The 22,398-nt window shown below is 56.1% G+C and overlaps 1 protein-coding gene across 2 annotated transcripts in view; it reads right to left on the bottom strand.

The window, feature by feature from the left end:
* Positions 1–21,684, bottom strand: part of SLC39A13 (solute carrier family 39 member 13) — a 135,164-nt gene extending 113,480 nt beyond the window's left edge. For both annotated transcript variants that reach the window (XM_086959726.1, XM_086959727.1), the window contains exons 1-3: positions 21,588–21,684; positions 9,885–10,173; positions 9,680–9,793 (exon numbers count right to left, since the gene is read on the bottom strand). In XM_086959726.1, coding sequence (XP_086815852.1) covers positions 9,680–9,793; positions 9,885–10,134 — 364 coding nt within the window. In that variant the 5' untranslated portion in view covers positions 10,135–10,173; positions 21,588–21,684. The remainder of the gene's footprint in view (positions 1–9,679; positions 9,794–9,884; positions 10,174–21,587) is intronic.
* Between the last annotated feature and the right edge of the window lie 714 nt (positions 21,685–22,398).

Here is a 22,398-nt window from a genome sequence, read left to right as displayed (position 1 = left end):
CACCCACGCCGTGTGCATCTCAGCAGAGACAGTCACACAGCCAGTCTCAAACACCGACGCCGTGTGCATCTCAGCAGAGACAGTCACACAGCCAGTCTCAAACACCCACGCCGTGTGCATCTCAGCAGAGGCTGCCAAACAGGCAGTCTCAAACACCGGCGCCGTGTGCATCTCAGCAGAGAGGCTGCCACACAGCCAGTCTCAAACACCCACGCCGTGTGTATCTCAGCAGAGAGGCTGCCACACAGCCAGTCTCAAACACCCACGCCGTGTGCATCTCAGCAGAGACAGTCACACAGCCAGTCTCAAACACCGACGCCGTGTGCATCTCAGCAGAGACAGTCACACAGCCAGTCTCAAACACCCACGCCGTGTGCATCTCAGCAGAGAGGCTGCCAAACAGCCAGTCTCAAACACCCACGCCGTGTGCATCTCAGCAGAGACAGTCACACAGCCAGTCTCAAACACCCACGCCGTGTGCATCTCAGCAGAGACAATCACACAGCCAGTCTCAAACACCCACGCCGTGTTCATCTCAGCAGAGAGGCTGCCACACAGCCAGGCTCAAACACCCACGCCGTGTCCATCTCAGCAGGGACAGTCACACAGCCAGTCTCAAACACCCAAGCCGTGTGCATCTCAGCAGAGAGGCTGCCAAACAGCCAGTCTCAAACACCCACGCCGTGTGCATCTCAGCAGAGAGGCTGCCACACAGTTAGTCTCAAACACCCACGCCGTGTGCATCTCAGCAGAGAGGCCGCCAAACAGCCAGTCTCAAACACCCATGCCGTGTGCATCTCAGCAGAGACAGTCACACAGCCAGTCTCAAACACCCACGCCGTGTGCATCTCAGCAGAGGCTGCCAAACAGGCAGTCTCAAACACCGGCGCCGTGTGCATCTCAGCAGAGAGGCTGCCACACAGCCAGTCTCAAACACCCACGCCGTGTGTATCTCAGCAGAGAAGCTGCCACACAGCCAGTCTCAAACACCCACGCTGTGTGCATCTCAGCAGAGACAGTCACACAGCCATTCTCAAACACCCAAGCCGTGTGCATCTCAGCAGAGAGGCTGCCAAACAGCCAGTCTCAAACACCCACGCTGTGTGCATCTCAGCAGAGACAGTCACACAGCCAGTCTCAAACACCCACGCCGTGTGCATCTCAGCAGAGAGGCCGCCAAACAGCCAGTCTCAAACACCCACGCCGTGTGCATCTCAGCAGAGAGGCCGCCAAACAGCCAGTCTCAAACACCCACGCCGTGTGCATCTCAGCAGAGAGGCCGCCAAACAGCCAGTCTCAAACACCCACGCCGTGTGCATCTCAGCAGAGACAGTCACACAGCCAGTCTCAAACACCGACGCCGTGTGCATCTCAGCAGAGACAGTCACACAGCCAGTCTCAAACACCCACGCCGTGTGCATCTCAGCAGAGACAGTCACACAGCCAGTCTCAAACACCGACGCCGTGTGCATCTCAGCAGAGACAGTCACACAGCCAGTCTCAAACACCCACGCCGTGTGCATCTCAGCAGAGAGGCCGCCAAACAGCCAGTCTCAAACATCCATGCTGTGTGCATCTCAGCAGAGACAGTCACACAGCCATTCTCAAACACCCAAGCCGTGTGCATCTCAGCAGAGAGGCTGCCAAACAGCCAGTCTCAAACACCCACGCTGTGTGCATCTCAGCAGAGACAGTCACACAGCCAGTCTCAAACACCCAAGCTGTGTGTATCTCAGCAGAGAGGCTGCCACACAGCCAGTCTCAAACACCCAAGCTGTGTGTATCTCAGCAGAGAGGCTGCCACACAGCCAGTCTCAAACACCCAAGCCGTGTGCATCTCAGCAGAGAGGCTGCCACACAGCCAGTCTCAAACACCCACGCCGTGTGTATCTCAGCAGAGAGGCTGCCACACAGCCAGTCTCAAACACCCACGCTGTGTGCATCTCAGCAGAGACAGTCACACAGCCAGTCTCAAACACCCAAGCCGTGTGCATCTCAGCAGAGAGGCTGCCAAACAGCCAGTCTCAAACACCCACGCTGTGTGCATCTCAGCAGAGACAGTCACAGAGCCAGTCTCAAACACCCAAGCCGTGTGCATCTCAGCAGAGAGGCTGCCACACAGCCAGTCTCAAACACCCAAGCCGTGTGCATCTCAGCAGAGAGGCTGCCACACAGCCAGTCTCAAACACCCACGCCGTGTGCATCTCAGCAGAGACAGTCACACAGCCAGTCTCAAACACCCACGCCGTGTGCATCTCAGCAGAGAGGCTGCCAAACAGCCAGTCTCAAACACCGACGCCATGTGCATCTCAGCAGAGAGGCTGCCACACAGCCATTCTCAAACACCCAAGCCGTGTGCATCTCAGCAGAGAGGCTGCCAAGCAGCCAGTCTCAAACACCCAAGCTGTGTGTATCTCAGCAGAGAGGCTGCCACACAGCCAGTCTCAAACACCCAAGCCGTGTGCATCTCAGCAGAGACAGTCACACAGCCAGTCTCAAACACCCAAGCTGTGTGTATCTCAGCAGAGAGGCTGCCACACAGCCAGTCTCAAACACCCAAGCAGTGTGCATCTCAGCAGAGAGGCTGCCACACAGCCAGTCACAAACACCCACGCTGTGTGCATCTCAGCAGAGACAGTCACACAGCCAGTCTCAAACACCCAAGCCGTGTGCATCTCAGCAGAGAGGCTGCCAAACAGCCAGTCTCAAACACCCACGCTGTGTGCATCTCAGCAGAGACAGTCACACAGCCAGTCTCAAACACCCAAGCCGTGTCCATCTCAGCAGAGACAGTCACACAGCCAGTCTCAAACACCGAGGCCGTGTGCATCTCAGCAGAGAGGCTGCCAAACAGCCAGTCTCAAACACCCAAGCCGTGTGCATCTCAGCAGAGAGGCTGCCACACAGCCAGTCTCAAACACCCACGCCGTGTGCATCTCAGCAGAGACAGTCACACAGCCAGTCTCAAACACCCAAGCCGTGTGCATCTCAGCAGAGAGGCTGCCAAGCAGCCAGTCTCAGACACCCACGCTGTGTGCATCTCAGCAGAGAGGCTGCCACACAGCCAGTCTCAAACACCCAAGCCGTGTGCATCTCAGCAGAGACAGTCACACAGCCAGTCTCAAACACCCAAGCTGTGTGTATCTCAGCAGAGAGGCTGCCACACAGCCAGTCTCAAACACCCAAGCCGTGTGCATCTCAGCAGAGAGGCTGCCACACAGCCAGTCACAAACACCCACGCTGTGTGCATCTCAGCAGAGACAGTCACACAGCCAGTCTCAAACACCCAAGCCGTGTGCATCTCAGCAGAGAGGCTGCCAAACAGCCAGTCTCAAACACCCACGCTGTGTGCATCTCAGCAGAGACAGTCACACAGCCAGTCTCAAACACCCAAGCCGTGTGCATCTCAGCAGAGAGGCTGCCACACAGCCAGTCTCAAACACCCAAGCCGTGTGCATCTCAGCAGAGAGGCTGCCAAGCAGCCAGTCTCAAACACCCAAGCTGTGTATATCTCAGCAGAGAGGCTGCCACACAGCCAGTCTCAAACACCCAAGCCGTGTGCATCTCAGCAGAGACAGTCACACAGCCAGTCTCAAACACCCAAGCTGTGTGTATCTCAGCAGAGAGGCTGCCACACAGCCAGTCTCAAACACCCAAGCCGTGTGCATCTCAGCAGAGAGGCTGCCACACAGCCAGTCACAAACACCCACGCTGTGTGCATCTCAGCAGAGACAGTCACACAGCCAGTCTCTAACACCCAAGCCGTGTGCATCTCAGCAGAGAGGCTGCCAAGCAGCCAGTCTCAGACACCCACGCTGTGTGCATCTCAGCAGAGAGGCTGCCACACAGCCAGTCTCAAACACCCAAGCCGTGTGCATCTCAGCAGAGACAGTCACACAGCCAGTCTCAAACACCCACGCCGTGTGTATCTCAGCAGAGAGGCTGCCACACAGCCAGTCTCAAACACCCAAGCCATGTGCATCTCAGCAGAGAGGCTGCCAAACAGCCAGTCTCAAACACCCACGCTGTGTGCATCTCAGCAGAGACAGTCACACAGCCAGTCTCAAACACCCAAGCCGTGTGCATCTCAGCAGAGAGGCTGCCACACAGCCAGTCTCAAACACCCACGCCGTGTGCATCTCAGCAGAGACAGTCACACAGCCAGTCTCAAACACCCAAGCCGTGTGCATCTCAGCAGAGAGGCTGCCAAGCAGCCAGTCTCAGACACCCACGCTGTGTGCATCTCAGCAGAGAGGCTGCCACACAGCCAGTCTCAAACACCCAAGCCGTGTGCATCTCAGCAGAGACAGTCACACAGCCAGTCTCAAACACCCACGCTGTGTGCATCTCAGCAGAGACAGTCACACAGCCAGTCTCAAACACCCAAGCCGTGTGCATCTCAGCAGAGAGGCTGCCACACAGCCAGTCTCAAACACCCACGCCGTGTGCATCTCAGCAGAGAGGCTGCCACACAGCCAGTCTCAAACACCCAAGCCGTGTGCATCTCAGCAGAGACAGTCACACAGCCAGTCTCAAACACCCAAGCCGTGTGCATCTCAGCAGAGAGGCTGCCAAGCAGCCAGTCTCAGACACCCATGCTGTGTGCATCTCAGCAGAGAGGCTGCCACACAGCCAGTCTCAAACACCCAAGCCGTGTGCATCTCAGCAGAGACAGTCACACAGCCAGTCTCAAACACCCAAGCTGTGTGTATCTCAGCAGAGAGGCTGCCAAGCAGCCAGTCTCAAACACCCAAGCCGTGTGCATCTCAGCAGAGAGGCTGCCAAGCAGCCAGTCTCAGACACCCACGCTGTGTGCATCTCAGCAGGGAGGCTGCCACACAGCCAGTCTCAAACACCCAAGCCATGTGCATCTCAGCAGAGAGGCTGCCAAACAGCCAGTCTCAAACACCCACGCTGTGTGCATCTCAGCAGAGACAGTCACACAGCCAGTCTCAAACACCCAAACCGTGTGCATCTCAGCAGAGAGGCTGCCACACAGCCAGTCTCAAACACCCAAGCCGTGTGCATCTCAGCAGAGAGGCTGCCAAAATCAGGAGAGTAAGTCATACAAGTGATATATGCACTGCTCAGAGCACAGGCTGTCACATTCACTGTGCCTCTGGAATCAAGCGATCCTGGCTGAAACCGGTCCTTGGAATCTTGTTTATGGTCCAGGGAGGACCTGGCTTGGCATGAGGCACAGGGTCAAGACTGATTTGCATATGGCCAGGTCTAAACTGGGGTGGCATGGTGAGGAAAGAATGATGGACTTAACCCAGATCTCTTGACTGGGGGTGAATGTTTTGATTTGTTCTGCATTCCGTCCATCAATGTGTGTCTTTTGCGTCACAGTCTTTCAGACAGGTTAAAGTCGCGCCTCTTGGAACCAAGACTGTAACACAGCCAGGCACACAAGCAACGTCTACCTGCATACAGCCAGGCACAAGCGATACAGGTACCGGTCTCAGAGCCAAGACTGTAACACAGCCAGGCACACAAGCGACACCTACTTAAGAGGAGAAAAGACTAACACAGCCAGGCACACAAGATACGCCTACCTAAGAGGAGACAAGACTAACACAGCCAGGCACACAAGCGACGCCTACTTAAGAGGAGACAAGACTATAAGACAACCAGGCACACAAGCGATGCCTGCCTAAGAGGAGAAAAGACTAACACAGCCAGACACACACGCGACCCCTACCTAAGAGGAGACCAGACTAACACACCCAGGCACACAAGAGACGCCTACCTAAGAGGAGACAAGACTAACACAGCCAGGCACACTGCCAAAGCTGCGCATCTCTGAACCAAGCCTGTGAAGTCAAATGGGCTAGAGACAGTCGCTCAAATGCAAACCACTCACATTGGCTGCTCGAAGAAGACGCACATGAAACAAGAACGCCTGCTCAGTAGACCACAAATCACATGACAATTAATATCCACTCAGCTAGAAAACCTCTTTCTGACCATCTGAGAATGACTCAACCCCATGGGTACCTCCTGCCAAAAACTAACCCGGCTCAAACCGAGCGCTTCTCTGTAGCAGACACACACAAAATCCACAGCAGCGTCGTTTCTGACACCTGAACCTGCTCAGAACATGTGTCAAAGGAGCTGCACGCCTGGCGGGGTACTTGGTGGGCACCCCAATAACCTCTGTGGCAAATATTGTGCAAAGAGCCTTTAAAGAGTCCACGCTTGACGCCTGCCAGCACTAATCTATTGTTACATGGTGACACTTGCAGGGTCATTACAGTTAGGACATATAAACACAGTCATATGTTGCTTAAGACATCTTTATGCACAAATGCTCCACTGCAGTTTATAGCATAGGTATGATTTTTTTAAAAACAACAGCAGGGGTGATCATCAGAACAAGACGTGTTAGACCAGAACCAACCCAATCTGCAATGAGGAGACACTTGGTGGACAAATGGGAGGTGGGCCAGTGTCAGGGGGTAAGATCAGGGGCCTGCAGATCTGCCTATCCGGCCGATACCACCACTGCGGAGATCATGGTAGGCACGTCTTTCTGTTCTTGGCTTGCCACTGCTTGTTGCATTAGGAGCAGTGTTCTAAAAGGGAATACATACACAAAGTGCATAATGGGGACGAAAAAGGTGCTAATGGGCCATGGCCAAGTGACCACGGTCCTTCCACCAAGACCGGTCTCCTCCGCCATGGAACATCGCACATTCCCATCCCTGACCTTCCTCAGATCAGTCTCTGCAGCAATGAGTCCCTCCCTCCCTCTCTTGCTTCAGGTCAGCCCCTTCAGTCTCTGCAGCAATGAGTCCCCCCCCTCCCTCTCTAGCTTCAGGTCAGCCCCTTCAGTCTCTGCAGCAATGAGTCCCTCCCTCCCTCTCTAGCTTCAGGTCAGCCCCTTCAGTCTCTGCAGCAATGAGTCCCTCCCTCCCTCTCTAGCTTCAGGTCAGCCCCTTCAGGTTCTGCAGCAATGAGCCCCCCCCTCCCTCTCTAGCTTCAGGTCAGCCCCTTCAGTCTCTGCAGCAATGAGTCCCTCCCTCTCTAGCTTCAGGTCAGCCCCTTCAGTCTCTGCAGCAATGAGTCCCGCCCTCCCTCTCTAGCTTCAGGTTAGCCCCTTCAGTCTCTGCAGCAATGAGTCCCTCCTTCCCTCTCTAGCTTCAGGTCAGCCCCTTCAGTTCTGCAGCAATGAGTCCCCTTTCCTCTCTAGCCTCAGGTCAGCCCCTTTAGTCTCTGCAGCAATGAGTCCCTCCCTCTCTAGCTTCAGGTCAGCCCCTTCAGTCTCTGCAGCATCAAGTCCCTCCCTCTCTCTCTCTAGCCTCAGGTCAGCCCCTTCAGTCTCTGCAGCAAAGAGTCCCTCCCTCCCTCTCTAGCTTCAGGTCAGCCCTTCAGCCTCTGCAGCAATGAGTCCCTCCCTCCCTCTCTAGCTTCAGGTCAGCCCCTTCTGTCTCTGCAGCAATGAGTCCCTCCCTCCCTCTCTAGCTTCAGGTCAGCCCCTTCAGTCTCTGCAGCAATGAGTCCCCCCTCCCTCTCTAGCTTCAGGTCAGCCCCTTCAGTCTCTGCAGCAATGAGTCCCTCCCTCTCTAGTTTCAGGTCAGCCCCTTCAGTCTCTGCAGCAATGAGTCCCTCCCTCCCTCTCTAGCTTCAGGTCAGCCCCTTCAGTCTCTGCAGCAATGAGTCCCTCCTTCCCTCTCTAGCTTCAGGTCAGCCCCTTCAGTCTCTGCAGCATCAAGTCCCTCCCTCTCTCTCTCTAGCCTCAGGTCAGCCCCTTCAGTCTCTGCAGCAATGAGTCCCTCCCTCCCTCTCTAGCTTCAGGTCAGCCCTTCAGCCTCTGCAGCAATGAGTCCCTCCCTCCCTCTCTAGCTTCAGGTCAGCCCCTTCTGTCTCTGCAGCAATGAGTCCCTCCCTCCCTCTCTAGCTTCAGGTCAGCCCCTTCAGTCTCTGCAGCAATGAGTCCCCCCCATCCCTCTCTAGCTTCAGGTCAGCCCCTTCAGTCTCTGCAGCAATGAGTCCCTCCCTCCCTCTCTAGCTTCAGGTCAGCCCCTTCAGTCTCTGCAGCAATGAGTCCCTCCTTCCCTCTCTAGCTTCAGGTCAGCCCCTTCAGTCTCTGCAGCAATGAGTCCCCCCTCCCTCTCTAGCTTCAGGTCAGCGCCATCAGTCTCTGCAGAATCGAGTCCCTCCCTCCCTCCCTCCCTCTCTCCCTCCCTCTCTCTAGCCTCAGGTCAGCCCCTTCAGTCTCTGCAGCAATGAGTCCCTCCCCCCTCCCTCTCAGCCCCTTCAGTTTTTGCAGCAATGAGTCCCTCCCCCCTCCCTCTCAGCAGCAATGAGTCCCTCCCCCCTCCCTCTCAGCACCTTCAGTCTCTGCAGCAATGAGTCCCTCCCTCCCTCTCTAGCTTCAGGTCAGCCCCTTCAGTCTCTGCAGCAATGAGCCCCCCCTCCCTCTCTAGCTTCAGGTCAGCCCCTTCAGTCTCTGCAGCAATGAGCCCCCCCCTCCCTCTCCAGCTTCAGGTCAGCCCCTTCAGTCTCTGCAGCAATGAGTCCCTCCCTCCCTCTCTAGCTTCAGGTCAGCCCCTTCAGTCTCTGCAGCAATGAGTCCCCCCCCTCCCTCCCTCTGTAGCCTCAGGTCAGTCCCTTCCGTCTCTGCAGCAATAAGTCCCTCCCTCCCTACCTCCCTCTCAACCCCTTCAGTCTCTGCAGCAATGAGTCCCTCCCTCCTCCCTCCCTCCCTCTCTAGCTTCAGGTCAGCCCCTTCAGTCTCTGCAGAAATGAGTCCCTCCCCCCTCCCTCTCAGCAGCAATGAGTCCCTCCCCCCTCCCTCTCAGCAGCAATGAGTCCCTCCCCCTCCCTCTCTAGCCTCAGGTCAGCCCCTTCAGTCTCTGCAGCAACGAGTCTCTCCCCCCTCTCTAGCCTCAGGTCAGCCCCATCAGTCTCTGCAGCAATGAGTCCCTCCCCCCTCTCTAGCCTCAGGTCAGCCCCTTCAGTCTCTGCAGCAATGAGTCTCTCCCCCCTCTCTAGCCTCAGGTCAGCCCCATCAGTCTCTGCAGCAATGAGTCCCTCCCCCCTCTCTAGCCTCAGGTCAGCCCCTTCAGTCTCTGCAGCAATGAGTCTCTCCCCCCTCTCTAGCCTCAGGTCAGCCCCATCAGTCTCTGCAGCAATGAGTCCCCCCTACTTCCCTCTCAGCGCTTTCAGTCTCTGCAGAAATGAGACCCTCTCCCCCCCTCCCTCTCTAGCCTCAGGTCAGCCCCTTCAGTCTCTGCAGCAATGAGTCCCCCCCTCCCTCCCTCTCAGCGCCTTCAGTCTCTGCAGAAATGAGACCCTCTCCACCCCCCCCATCCCTCTCTAGCCTCAGGTCAGCCCCTTCAGTCTCTGCAGCAATGAGTCCCTCTCTGCCCCCTCCCTCTCTAGCCTCAGGTCAGCCCCACAGGAAGAGAGAAGTCTGGGGCCTGGTAGGGGAAACAGTTGCCATAAAGTGCAGAAAGAACCTGAATGCTAATTCCAACAATAAAGTGATTTTAATGGCGTGGATCTATTTTCAGTATGTCTGCAAAGCTCTTCCCTGGTTCTTCTCCCATCTCTGATCACAAGGAGTAGTCTTATATCTATTTCTGAGGTAGGTTGGTACAATCTGAAAAGAGCTAGTGTTATGCTTGTCTCGAGGACTTCTACAGAAAAAGTCAAGGTTGAAATGTCTCACCAATGGTGGCGCTGCAGGTGTAGGCCCATGCCTCCGGTAGAAGATGAAGGAACACGTCTCCTAGAAGTCCACCGATTGCAAAGCTTAGGAGCTGCTTCAAGCGCTGGGACCCACCTAACAGGAGAAGTGGAGTCGGAGTGTGACTAGTGACAGGCAGATCAGAGTCTTTTGAGCCAGTGGCTGCGAGGAAAGCGCGTGCCCTTACCGTCAGACTTCAGTGCTGCTCCGGCCTCAATGGGGATCACCAGTAGGGGAAGAACTCCACTGAGCCCCACCAGCATGGAACCAATCAGGGAGCAGAGCCATGCATCCAGGCGCTCCTCGCTGAAGAGGTCCTCCCACGATGAAGCATCCTTCTCACAACGTCGAGTCAAGCTGGGGGTGCAAGACCAGCAGCCCAGAACCTGGATCAGAAGAAGAGGAGGGACAGCTCGGAGAACGCGGCCGGACACCATCCTAAGATCCACTCTATCCTGGACACCACTGATGAGTCACTGGAAGAAATACAATTCATGAAGGGGCAGAAGCTGAAGAAAGCATCCACATCCTTAATGTGCGGCTAATGCTGGTACATTGTGCGCAGTTAATGCAGGAGCTGATCCTGTATTGACAATAAGCACAAAAGAAGCAGCAGCAACCGATTGGGAAAGAAAGCACAGTCAATTCGGGAGGCAGAAACGACACCATTAATGCTGGAGAAGAAACATGGACACAGGGGACAGTTAATTCAAGAGGCAGAAACTAGACAGCTGATGCGGAGAAGAAACATGGATGGAAAGAGGGCACATTTAATTCAGGCAGAAACTACACTGTGAATGCGGAGAAGAAACATAGAAAGAGGGGACAGTTAATTCAGGAGGCAGAAACTACACCGCTAATGTGGGAGAAGAAACATGGAAAGAGCACAGGCTTACAGTGGACAGGCACTAAGGAAAGGCACAGGCTTACAGTGGACAGGCACTAAGTAAAGAGCACAGGCTTACAGTGGACAGGCACTAAGGAAAGAGCACAGGCTTACAGTGGACAGGCACTAAGGAAAGAGCACAGGCTTACAGTGGACAGGCACTAATGAAAGAGCACAGGCTTACAGTGGACAGGCACTAAGGAAAGGCACAGGCTTACAGTGGACAGGCACTAAGGAAAGAGCACAGGCTTACAGTGGACAGGCACTAAGGAAAGAGCACAGGCTTACAGTGGACAGGCACTAAGGAAAGGCACAGGCTTACAGTGGACAGGCACTAAGGAAAGAGCACAGGCTTACAGTGGACAGGCACTAAGGAAAGAGCACAGGCTTACAGTGGACAGGCACTAAGGAAAGAGCACAGGCTTACAGTGGACAGGCACTAACGAAAGGCACAGGCTTACAGTGGACAGGCACTAAGGAAAGGCACAGGCTTACAGTGGACAGGCACTAAGTAAAGAGCACAGGCTTACAGTGGACAGGCACTAAGGAAAGAGCACAGGCTTACAGTGGACAGGCACTAAGGAAAGAGCACAGGCTTACAGTGGACAGGCACTAATGAAAGAGCACAGGCTTACAGTGGACAGGCACTAAGGAAAGGCACAGGCTTACAGTGGACAGGCACTAAGGAAAGAGCACAGGCTTACAGTGGACAGGCACTAAGGAAAGAGCACAGGCTTACAGTGGACAGGCACTAAGGAAAGAGCACAGGCTTACAGTGGACAGGCACTAACGAAAGGCACAGGCTTACAGTGGACAGGCACTAAGGAAAGAGCACAGGCTTACAGTGGACAGGCACTAAGAAAAGAGCACAGGCTTACAGTGGACAGGCACAAAGGAAAGAGCACAGGCTTACAGTGGACAGGCACTAAGGAAAGAGCACAGGCTTACAGTGGACAGGCACTAAGGAAATAGCAGAGGCTTACAGTGGACAGGCACTAAGGAAAGAGCACAGGCTTACAGTGGACAGGCACTAAGGAAAGAGCACAGGCTTACAGTGGACGGGCACTAAGGAAAGAGCACAGGCTTACAGTGGACGGGCACTAAGGAAAGATCACAGGCTTACAGGGGACAGGCACTAAGGAAAGAGCACAGGCTTACAGTGGACAGGCACTAAGGAAAGAGCACAGACTTACAGTGGACAGGCACTAAGGAAAGAGCACAGGCTTACAGTGGACAGACACTAAGGAAATAGCAGAGGCTTACAGTGGACAGGCACTAAGGAAAGAGCACAGGCTTACAGTGAACAGGCACTAAGGAAAGAGCACAGGCTTACAGTGGACAGGCTGTGAGGAAAGACCAAAGGCTTACAGTGGACAGGCACTAAGGAAAGAGCACAGGCTTACAGTGGACAGGCACTAAGGAAAGACCAAAGGCTTACAAAGGACAGGCTGTGAGGAAAGACCAAAGGCTTACAGTGGACAGGCACTAAGGAAAGAGCACAGGCTTACAGTGGACAGGCACTAAGGAAAGAGCACAGGCTTACAGTGGACAGGCACTAAGGAAAGAGCACAGGCTTACAGTGGACAGGCACTAAGGAAAGAAGAAAGGCTTACAGTGGGCGGGCACCAAGGAAAGACCAAAGGCTTACAGTGGACGGGCACTAAGAAAAGACCAAAGGCTTACAGTGGACAGGCTGTGAGGAAAGACCAAAGGCTTACAGTGGACAGGCACTAAGGATAGAGCACAGGCTTACAGTGGACAGGCACTAAGGAAAGAGCACAGGCTTAGAGTGGACAGGCACTAAGGAAAGAGCACAGGCTTACAGTGGACAGGCACTAAGGAAATAGCAGAGGCTTACAGTGGACAGGCACTAAGGAAAGAGCACAGGCTTACAGTGGACAGGCTGTGAGGAAAGACCAAAGGCTTACAGTGGACAGGCACTAAGGAAAGAGCACAGGCTTACAGTGGGCAGGCACTAAGGAAAGAGCACAGGCTTACAGTGGACAGGCACTAAGGAAAGAGCACAGGCTTACAGTGGACAGGCACTAAGGAAAGAGCACAGGCTTACAGTGGACAGGCACTAAGGAAATAGCAGAGGCTTACAGTGGACAGGCACTAAGGAAAGAGCACAGGCTTACAGTGGACAGGCACTAAGGAAAGAGCACAGGCTTACAGTGGACAGGCTGTGAGGAAAGACCAAAGGCTTACAGTGGACAGGCACTAAGGAAAGAGCACAGGCTTACAGTGGACAGGCACTAAGGAAAGAGCACAGGCTTACAGTGGGCAGGCACTAAGGAAAGAGCACAGGCTTACAGTGGACAGGCACTAAGGAAAGAGCACAGGCTTACAGTGGGCAGGCACTAAGGAAAGAGCACAGGCTTACAGTGGACAGGCACTAAGGAAAGAGCACAGGCTTACAGTGGACAGGCACTAAGGAAAGAGCACAGGCTTACAGTGGACAGGCACTAAGGAAATAGCATAGGCTTACAGTGGACAGGCACTAAGGAAAGAGCACAGGCTTACAGTGGACAGGCACTAAGGAAAGAGCACAGGCTTACAGTGGACAGGCTGTGAGGAAAGACCAAAGGCTTACAGTGGACAGGCACTAAGGAAAGAGCACAGGCTTACAGTGGACAGGCACTAAGGAAAGAGCACAGGCTTACAGTGGACAGGCACTAAGGAAAGAGCACAGGCTTACAGTGGACAGGCACTAAGGAAAGAAGAAAGGCTTACAGTGGGCGGGCACCAAGGAAAGACCAAAGGCTTACAGTGGACGGGCACTAAGGAAATAGCAGGGGCTTACAGTTGACAGGCACTAAGGAAAGAGCACAGGCTTACAGTGGACAGGCTGTGAGGAAAGACCAAAGGCTTACAGTGGACAGGCACTAAGGAAATAGCACAGGCTTACAGTGGACAGGCACTAAGGAAAGAGCACAGGCTTACAGTGGACAGGCACTAAGGAAAGAGCACAGGCTTACAGTGGACAGGCACTAAGGAAATAGCAGGGGCTTACAGTTGACAGGCACTAAGGAAAGAGCACAGGCTTACAGTGGACAGGCACTAAGGAAAGAGCACAGGCTTACAGTGGACGGGCACTAAGGACAGAACACAGGCTTAAGGTGGACGGGCACTACGGAAAGAGCACAGGCTTACAGTGGACGGGCACTAAGGACAGAACACAGGCTTACAAGTGGACAGGCACTAAGGAAAGAACACAGGCTTACAGTGGACGGGCACTAAGAAAAGAACACAGGCTTACAGTAGACGGGCACTAAGAAAAGAGCACAGGCTTACAGTAGACAGGCACTAAGGAAAGAGCACAGGTTTACAGTGGACGGGCACTAAGGAAAGAGCACAGGCTTACAGTGGACGGGCACTAAGGAAAGAGCACAGGCTTACAGTGGACGGGCACTAAGGAAAGAGCACAGGTTTACAGTGGACGGGCACTAAGGAAAGAGCACAGGTTTACAGTGGACGGGCACTAAGGAAAGAGCACAGGCTTACAGTGGACAAGCACTAAGGAAAGAGCACAGGTTTACAGTGGACGGGCACTAAGGAAAGAGCACAGGCTTACAGTGGATGGGCACTAAGGAAAGAGCATAGGCTTACAGTGGACGGGCATTAAGGGTGAGCCCTCATGGAAGAGCAGACAGGGTTCAGTGCGCACTAATGGAGGAGTGTGGCTCAATGGTTAGAGCGGCAGACCCTGATGCAGAGTTCTGGCCAGGGACCAGGGTTCGATTACCGCCTCGGCGGAGTCTCGGGCTCATTTTCCTCGGACCTGTTAGTTCTCGCCTCGGTGCCTATTCTAATCACGGCCCCACGCTGCAACACTGGGCAATAGCTTGCTTAGCCTCCACACCGGCCCCAACAGCGCTAAGGATGCCTGCCTTCACCCTGGGGGTGCCCAGGAGTGGACACTTCACAAGGAAAGCCAGGAGGGGTTCCACAGCGGTATGAGTATCAGCGCCAGGAAGCCGAATAGGCAACACCGAAAGGTGACCGTCTGGTGACAGTGCGCTCTAAAAGTACCATGACATTTACATTTACTAATGCTGGAGCGCGCAGGGCAGTACAACTCACATGGTTACAAGTGACTGGAAAGCCTGTGTAAGATAACAGCACATATAGTAAACTGTATAAAGCTTTGAAAGGATGGATCAAGGGGGGCAGTCTAGGGGTCCAAGGGGGCAGTCTAGGGGTCCAAGGGGGGCAGTCCAGGGGTCCAAGGGGGGCAGTCCAGGGGTCCAAGGGGGGCAGTCCAGGGGTCCAAGGGGGGCAGTCCAAGGGGGGCACAGGTCGGGAGCTACGACACTGGGGATACAATTAGGCGTTGGGAGGTGTGGAAGTAGAGGTAGGGGGCACAACAGGGCTGAATCAGAATATAACAGGAAAGCATAGGGAGAGCAGGGGGTGGGTGGTGAGGAGGGCTAAGCAGGCCTGTAAGAGGGCAAAGCAGGGTCATGGGAGAGGCAACAAAAGGTCAGAAAAGCACAGCTACGGGTCACAGGCGGCACCGGAGGGTGGGGGCAGAGGGTGAGAGCATGGGTTCAGTAAGGGTACAGGGAGGACAAGAGTTCATAGAATGTTTGAGTGGGGTCGAAGTGCACTATGGGGGAGGTGAACAGTCTGGAGGGGAGCTTTCCTGTGTAGCCCAAAATCTGCAATCAATAATTACTTTTGGCGCTTGGATGGCGCGATCATGAAATGGGAGGGGGTGTACCAGAACGGGCATGCTAGTGGGTAGGGTCTGTCTGAGCTGGGGGTCGGGTTAGGCGAGATATAGGGTTCAGTTTGTAGGAGTGGGTGGGGGCTGCTATGGAGGGGGTCAGTCTGGAGGGTCAGTGTGAGGTAAGTGGTCGCTCTTGAGGGGCAATGCTCTGCTAGGGAGGAGTCAGTCTGGGTTGGGGAGGAGTGAGACTGGGTTAGAGGGGGCAACTCTGGAGTGTGGTCAGTCAGGGATGGAGGGGTCACTCTGGAGGGGCATGCTTTGATGGGGGGGTGGTCAGTCTGGAGGGGCATGGTCTGCTAGAGAGAGGCCAGTCAGGGATGGAGGGGGTCAGTCTGGGGGCATGTTCTGCTAGGGAGGGGTCAGTCAGGGTTGGAGGTGGTCGCTCTGGGGGGCATGCTCTGCTAGGGAGGGGTCAGTCAGGGATGGAGGGGGTCACTCTGGGGGGCATGCTCTGCTAGGAAGGGGTCACTCTGGGTTGGAGGAAGTCACTGAGGGGCAAGCTCTGCTATGGAGGAGTCAGTCAGGGTTGGAGGTGGTCACTCTGGGCTCTGGGGGGCATGCTCTGCTAGGGAAGGGTCAGTCAGGGATGGAGGGGGTCACTCTGGGGGCATGCTCTGCTAGGGAGGGGTCAGTTAGGGTTGGGGAGGGGTCAGTCTGGGGGGCATACTTTGCTAGGGAGGAGTCAGTCAGGGTTGGAGTGGGTCAGTCTGGGGGCATGCTCTGCTAGTGAGGGGCCAGTCAGGGATGGAGGGGGTCAGTCTGGGGGGCATGCTCTGCTAGGGAGAGGCCAGTCAGGGATGGAGGGGGTCACTCTGGGGGGGCATGCTCTGCTTGGGAGGAGTCAGTCAGGGGTGGAGGGGGCACTCTGGGGGGCATGCTCTGCCAGGGAGGGGTCAGTCAGGGTTGGGATGGGGTTACTCTGAGTGGGCATGCTCTGCTATGGAGGGGCCAGTCAGGGTTGGGCAGGGGTCAGTCTGGGGGGCATGCTCTGCTAGGGAGAGGCCAGTCAGGGATGGAGGGGGTCAGTCTGGAGGGTCATGCCCTGCTAGGGAGGGGTCAGTCAGGGATGGAGGGGGTCACTCTGGAGGGGCATGCTCTGCTAGGGAGGGGTCAGTCAGGGTTGGGGAGGGGTCACTCTGGGGGGATGGTCTGCTAGAGAGAGAGGCCAGTCAGGGATGGAGACCACCAGGACCCCGTACACAATTCAGCGAAGACATCACCGACTTCATCACCCCACACGCCCTCCCCTCAGAAGAATACATTCTACTGGGAGACCTCAATTTCCATCTGGAAAAGAGCAACGACAGTAACACTACCACCCTTCTGGACAATCTCGCCAATCTCGGACTCAAACAACTTGTTAACACCCCCACACACTACGCAGGACTCACACTCGACCCTATCTTCACCGCCAGCAAACATATCTCCTTCACTCACACCACAGCCCTCCACTGGACGGACCACAGTTGCATCCACTTCATTTACAATAAGACCACGACCCACAACCACCCTCAACCAACTCTGTGAAGAAATTGGAACAAAATCACCATCGACCAGATCTCCACATCGCTTCTTCAAAAACCCCCTGCCTATTCAACAAACCCTAACCAAGCCGCCATCAACCTCACACAATGGTTAACCCAAACCGCCGACAAACTAGCACCCTTGAAAAAACATCAAATCAAGCAAGGAAGCAAGAACGCCCCCTGGTTCAACAATGACCTTAAGAAATCCAAGTAGCTCTGTCGCTCCCTTGAGAAAATTTGGAAAAAAGACCCAAACACTATCACCCAAGTCGCTTCAAAAACGCCACCCGCAAACACCACCAACTAATCCGAACAGCCAAGAAATCAGCACTAAAGACCAAGTAGACAACAACGCCCACAACAGCAAGGAACTTTTCAACATCATCAAAGAATTCACCAACCCCACCGCCAGCTCCAACGACATCACCCCCGCTCAAGCCCTCTGCAACTCCCTCGCCTCATTCTTCCATGACAAAATCGCCGACATCCATAACAGCTTTGACAACCAACCCGTAAACCAGTCCACCCCGCTCACCTCCGAACCTGTACCTCCTCCGAATAACCTTTTCGACTGGAACCCAATCTCCACAGAAGACACCATTCGCCTGATGAACTCCATCCACTCAGGATCCCCTACAGACCCATGCCCCCATCACATCTTCAACAAAGCAGACTCCATTATCGCACCCCACCTCCGAGACGTCATCAACTGCTCCCTCAAGTCCGCCACATTCCCAGAAAGCTGGAAACACGCCAAACTCAGCGCCCTTCTGAAAAAACCCACAGCAGACCCCACCGAACTCAAAAACTACCGCCCCATCTCGCTCCTCCCATTCCCAGCCAAAGTCATTGAGATAGCCGTAAACAATCAGCTCGCCGCCTTCCTCGAAACCAACAAATCCCTCGACTCCTCACAGTCCGGCTTCCGAGCCAAACACAGCACCGAAACCGCCCTCATCGCAGCAACAGACGACATTCAAACACTTCTGGACAACGGAGACACAGTAGCCCTCATCCTCCTTGACCTTTCTGCAGCCTTCGACACAGTCTGTCATAGCACCCTGATACAACGTCTCAGAAACATCGGAATTCAAGGAAAAGCATTGGAATGGATCATCTCGTTCCTCGCAGGAAGAACTCAGAGAGTCCGCCTCCCCCTTTTAAGTCAGAGGCCACCGAAGTCATCTGCGGCGTCCCGCAAGGATCATCACTCAGCCCCACCCTCTTCAATGTCTGTCTACATGAACCCCCTCGCATCCATCGCACGTCAACACAACCTCAACATCATCTCTTACGCTGATGACACTCACCAAAGACCCAATCACCGCCAAAACCAACCTACATGAAGGGATGAAAGAAGTAGCCGAGTGGATGAAGCACAGCCGGCTGAAACTGAACTCCGACAAAATGGAAGTCCTCATCTTAGGTGCATCCCCTTCCGCCTGGGATGACTCTTGGTGGCCAACGGCCCTAGGAAAAGCTCCCATACCGACGGACCACGCACGGAACCTGGGCATCATCCTGGACTCCTCACTCTCGATGACCAGACAAGTCAACGCCGTCTCATCATCATGCTTCAACATCCTACGCATGCTCAAAAAAACATTTCGCTGGATCCCCACCTAAACAAGAAAAACAGTCACCCACGAACTGGTTACAAGCCGTCTGGACTACGGAAACACCCTTTACGCCGGTACCACCGCAAAACTGCAGAAAAAACTCCAACGCATCCAAAATGCTTCAGCCAGACTCATACTAGACATCCCCCGCACAGACCACATCTCAGTTCACCTGAAAGACCTTCACTGGCTCCCCGTCAACAAGAGGATAACGTTTCGCCTCCTCACGCACGCACACAAAGCCCTATACGAACTTGGACCTGATTGTCTCAACACGCGCCTTTCCTTTTACACCCCCACCCGCCAGCTGCGCTCGTCCAACCAAGCCCTCGCCGCTGTTCCGCGCATCCACAAAGCCACCATGGGGGGGGGAAGATCCTTCTCCTACTTAGCGGCCAAAACTTGGAATTCCCTTCCCATCCACCCCCGCCTTACTCAGAACCACCTAGCCTTCAGAAAACAGCTTAAAACCTGGATATTCGATAAGTAAACCCCCCCCCCCCATTCCTCAAGCGCCTTGAGACCCCCTGGGTATGTAGTGCGCTATATAAATTCTGACTTGACTTGACGTGACTTGACAGGGGGTCACCCTTAGGGGCATGCTCTGCTGGGGAGGCGTCAGTCAAGGTTGGGGAGGCGTCAGTCTGGGGGGCATGCTCTGCTAGGGAGAGGCCAGTCAGGGATGGAGGGGGCCACTCTGGGGGGCATGCTCTGGTAGGGAGGAGTCAGTCAGGGATGGAGGGGTCACCCTGGGGGCATGCTCTGCTAGGGAGGGGCCAGTCAGGGATGGAGGGGGTCACTCTGGGGGGCATGCTCTGCTAGGGAGGGGTCAGTCAGGGTTGGGATGGGGTCACTCTGAGGGGCATGCTCTGCTAGGGAGGGGTTGGTTAGGGAGGGGTCAGTATTGGGGGGCATGCTCTGCTAGGGAAAGGCCAGTCAGGGTTGGAGGGGGTCATTCTGAGGGGGCATGGTCTGCTAGGGAGGGGTTGGTTAGGGAGGGGTCAGTATTGGGGGGCATGGTCTGCCAGAGAGAGGCTAGTCAGGGATGGAGGGGTCACTCTGGGGTGCATGCTTTGCAATGGAGGGGTCAGTCAGGGATGGAGGGGGTCACTCTGGGGTGCATGCTTTGCAATGGAGGGGTCGGTCGGGATGGAGGGGGTCACTCTGGGGGGGCATGCTCTGCTGTGGAGGGGTCAGTCAGGGTTGGGAAGGGGGTCGGTCGGGGCATGCTATGCCAGAGAGAGGCCAGTCAGGGTTGGAGGGGGTCATTCTGAGGGGGCATGGTCTGCCAGAGAGAGGCCAGTCAGGGTTGGAGGGGGTCATTCTGAGGGGGCATGCTCTGCTAGGGAGGGGTCAGTCAGGGTTAGGGAGGGGTCAGTCAGGGTTAGGGAGGTGTCAGTATTGGGGGGCATGCTCTGCTAGGGGGGGGTCAGTCAGATATGGGGTCACTCTGAGGGGCATGCTCTGCTAGGGAAAGGCCAGTCAGGGTTGGAGGGGGTCATTCTGGGGTGCATGCTTTGCAATGGAGGGGTCAGTCAGGGATGGAGGGGGTCACTCTGGGGGGGCATGCTCTGCTGTGGAGGGGTCAGGGTTGGGAAGGGGTCGGTCGGGGCATGCTATGCTAGGGAGTGGTCAGTCAGGGTTAGAGGGGGTCATTCTGAGGGGGCATGGTCTGCCAGAGAGAGGCCAGTCAGGGATGGAGGGGGTCACTCTGGGGTGCATGCTTTGCAATGGAGGGGTCAGTCAGGGATGGAGGGGGTCACTCTGGGGGGGCATGCTCTGCTGTGGAGGGGTCAGGGTTGGGAAGGGGTCGGTCGGGACATGCTATGCTAGGGAGTGGTCAGTCAGGGTTGGAGGGGGTCATTCTGAGGGGGCATGGTCTGCCAGAGAGAGGCCAGTCAGGGATGGAGGGGGTCATTCTGGGGTGCATGCTTTGCAATGGAGGGGTCAGTCAGGGATGGAGGGGGTCACTCTGGAGGGGCATGCTCTGCTGTGGAGGGGTCAGTCAGGGTTGGGAAGGGGTCGGTCGGGGCATGCTCTGCCAGAGAGAGGCCAGTCAGGGTTGGAGGGGGTCATTCTGAGGGGGCATGGTCTGCCAGAGAGAGGCCAGTCAGGGTTGGAGGGGGTCATTCTGGGGTGCATGCTTTGCAATGGAGGGGTCAGTCAGGGATGGAGGGGGTCACTCTGGGGGGGCATGCTCTGCTGTGGAGGGGTCAGGGTTGGGAAGGGGTCGGTCGGGGCATGCTATGCTAGGGAGTGGTCAGTCAGGGTTAGAGGGGGTCATTCTGAGGGGGCATGGTCTGCCAGAGAGAGGCCAGTCAGGGATGGAGGGGGTCACTCTGGGGTGCATGCTTTGCAATGGAGGGGTCAGTCAGGGATGGAGGGGGTCACTCTGGGGGGGCATGCTCTGCTGTGGAGGGGTCAGGGTTGGGAAGGGGTCGGTCGGGACATGCTATGCTAGGGAGTGGTCAGTCAGGGTTGGAGGGGGTCATTCTGAGGGGGCATGGTCTGCCAGAGAGAGGCCAGTCAGGGATGGAGGGGGTCATTCTGGGGTGCATGCTTTGCAATGGAGGGGTCAGTCAGGGATGGAGGGGGTCACTCTGGGGGGGCATGCTCTGCTGTGGAGGGGTCAGTCAGGGTTGGGAAGGGGTCGGTCGGGGCATGCTCTGCCAGAGAGAGGCCAGTCAGGGTTGGAGGGGGTCATTCTGAGGGGGCATGGTCTGCCAGAGAGAGGCCAGTCAGGGTTGGAGGGGGTCATTCTGGGGGGGCATGCTCTGCTAGGAGGGGTCAGTCGGGGCAGTGTAACTGCAGCAAGTTGTGTGTGTGGGGGGTGTCACTCTGCTGGGGGTCAGCATCAGCCGGGACCAGCTGCCTTCTTCCTGGGGGGCAACACAACTTCAGCAACTGGCGGGGTTCATAGCCGGTGGGGGTCCGCTGCTTACCTACGGGGAGGGGGGGGGGATAACTATAGTAAGAGGTAAGGGGGGTCCTGCTCCCTTCCTGGGGGGTTAGTCTGGGGATCCTGCTCCCATAGAGGGATGGGAGGTTAGTGTGGGGTCACTCTTGGTGGGGTCTTTTAAAGGGGGGGCTAGTATGGGGGGTTCTCCCGCCGGGTCCTGCTCCTTACCGTGCCCCGCGCTCCTCCAGTCTGCCCCTGCCATCCAGCCCCTCTGCTCCCTCCCCGGCTCCGGCCTCCAGCCCTGGGCCCGCCCGGTCCCCGCCCCTCCTCGCCCGGGCCCGCCCCCTCCTGCCCCGGCCGCAGCAGCCACGTCTCAGCCGCCTCCGCCCCCAGGCCGGAACCCGCGAGCCCGGCCGCGGCGCAGTACGGACCAGTGAGAGGGGCGCATTTCCGGCCGCGGCTCCAGGGGGACTGGAGAGGGCGGGACACTTACGTGCGCACGCGAGGGGCGCGGGGCTGGCACTTCCGGAGCGTCGGCCAATAGGAGCCCAAGAATCCTATGGAGCCGAAGAATAACCGTGCAGCATGCACATGAGACAATCCCCCGGGGGCACGGAGAGAGCTGACACGAGTGCACGTGAGGGGGCGCGAGCTCAGCACTTCCGGAGCGTCGGCCAATAGGAGCCCGAGAGTCCTAACGAAGCGGTAGAGCAACAGTGCAGCGTGCCTCGAGAGAATCCCCGGGGGCACAGAGAGAGCCGACACGAGTGCACGCGAGGGGGCGCGAGCTCAGCATTCCGGAGAGTCGGCCAATAGGAACCCGCGCCGGAATATCTTGAGTGTAGGCACGTGCGTGCCAGAGCTCCCCAGCTGGAAGCCACTGCCTGTACCCCAAGACCGTGTGCTGCGCTGCCCCCCTTTACCCCAGGGGAGGGGATGTGGCCAGACCATGGATATATGGAGACCACCCCAGGGAACAGAGCGCGGACTGGTGGACACACATCCTCCCTTTCATAAAACAATAACAATAAAAGAAGAG

Source organism: Lissotriton vulgaris, chromosome 2_2 (genome assembly GCF_964263255.1).
Source record: "Lissotriton vulgaris chromosome 2_2, aLisVul1.2, whole genome shotgun sequence".
In the NCBI taxonomy this organism is placed as follows: Eukaryota; Metazoa; Chordata; class Amphibia; order Caudata; family Salamandridae; genus Lissotriton; species Lissotriton vulgaris.
This window is presented reverse-complemented; position numbering and strand designations above follow the sequence as displayed.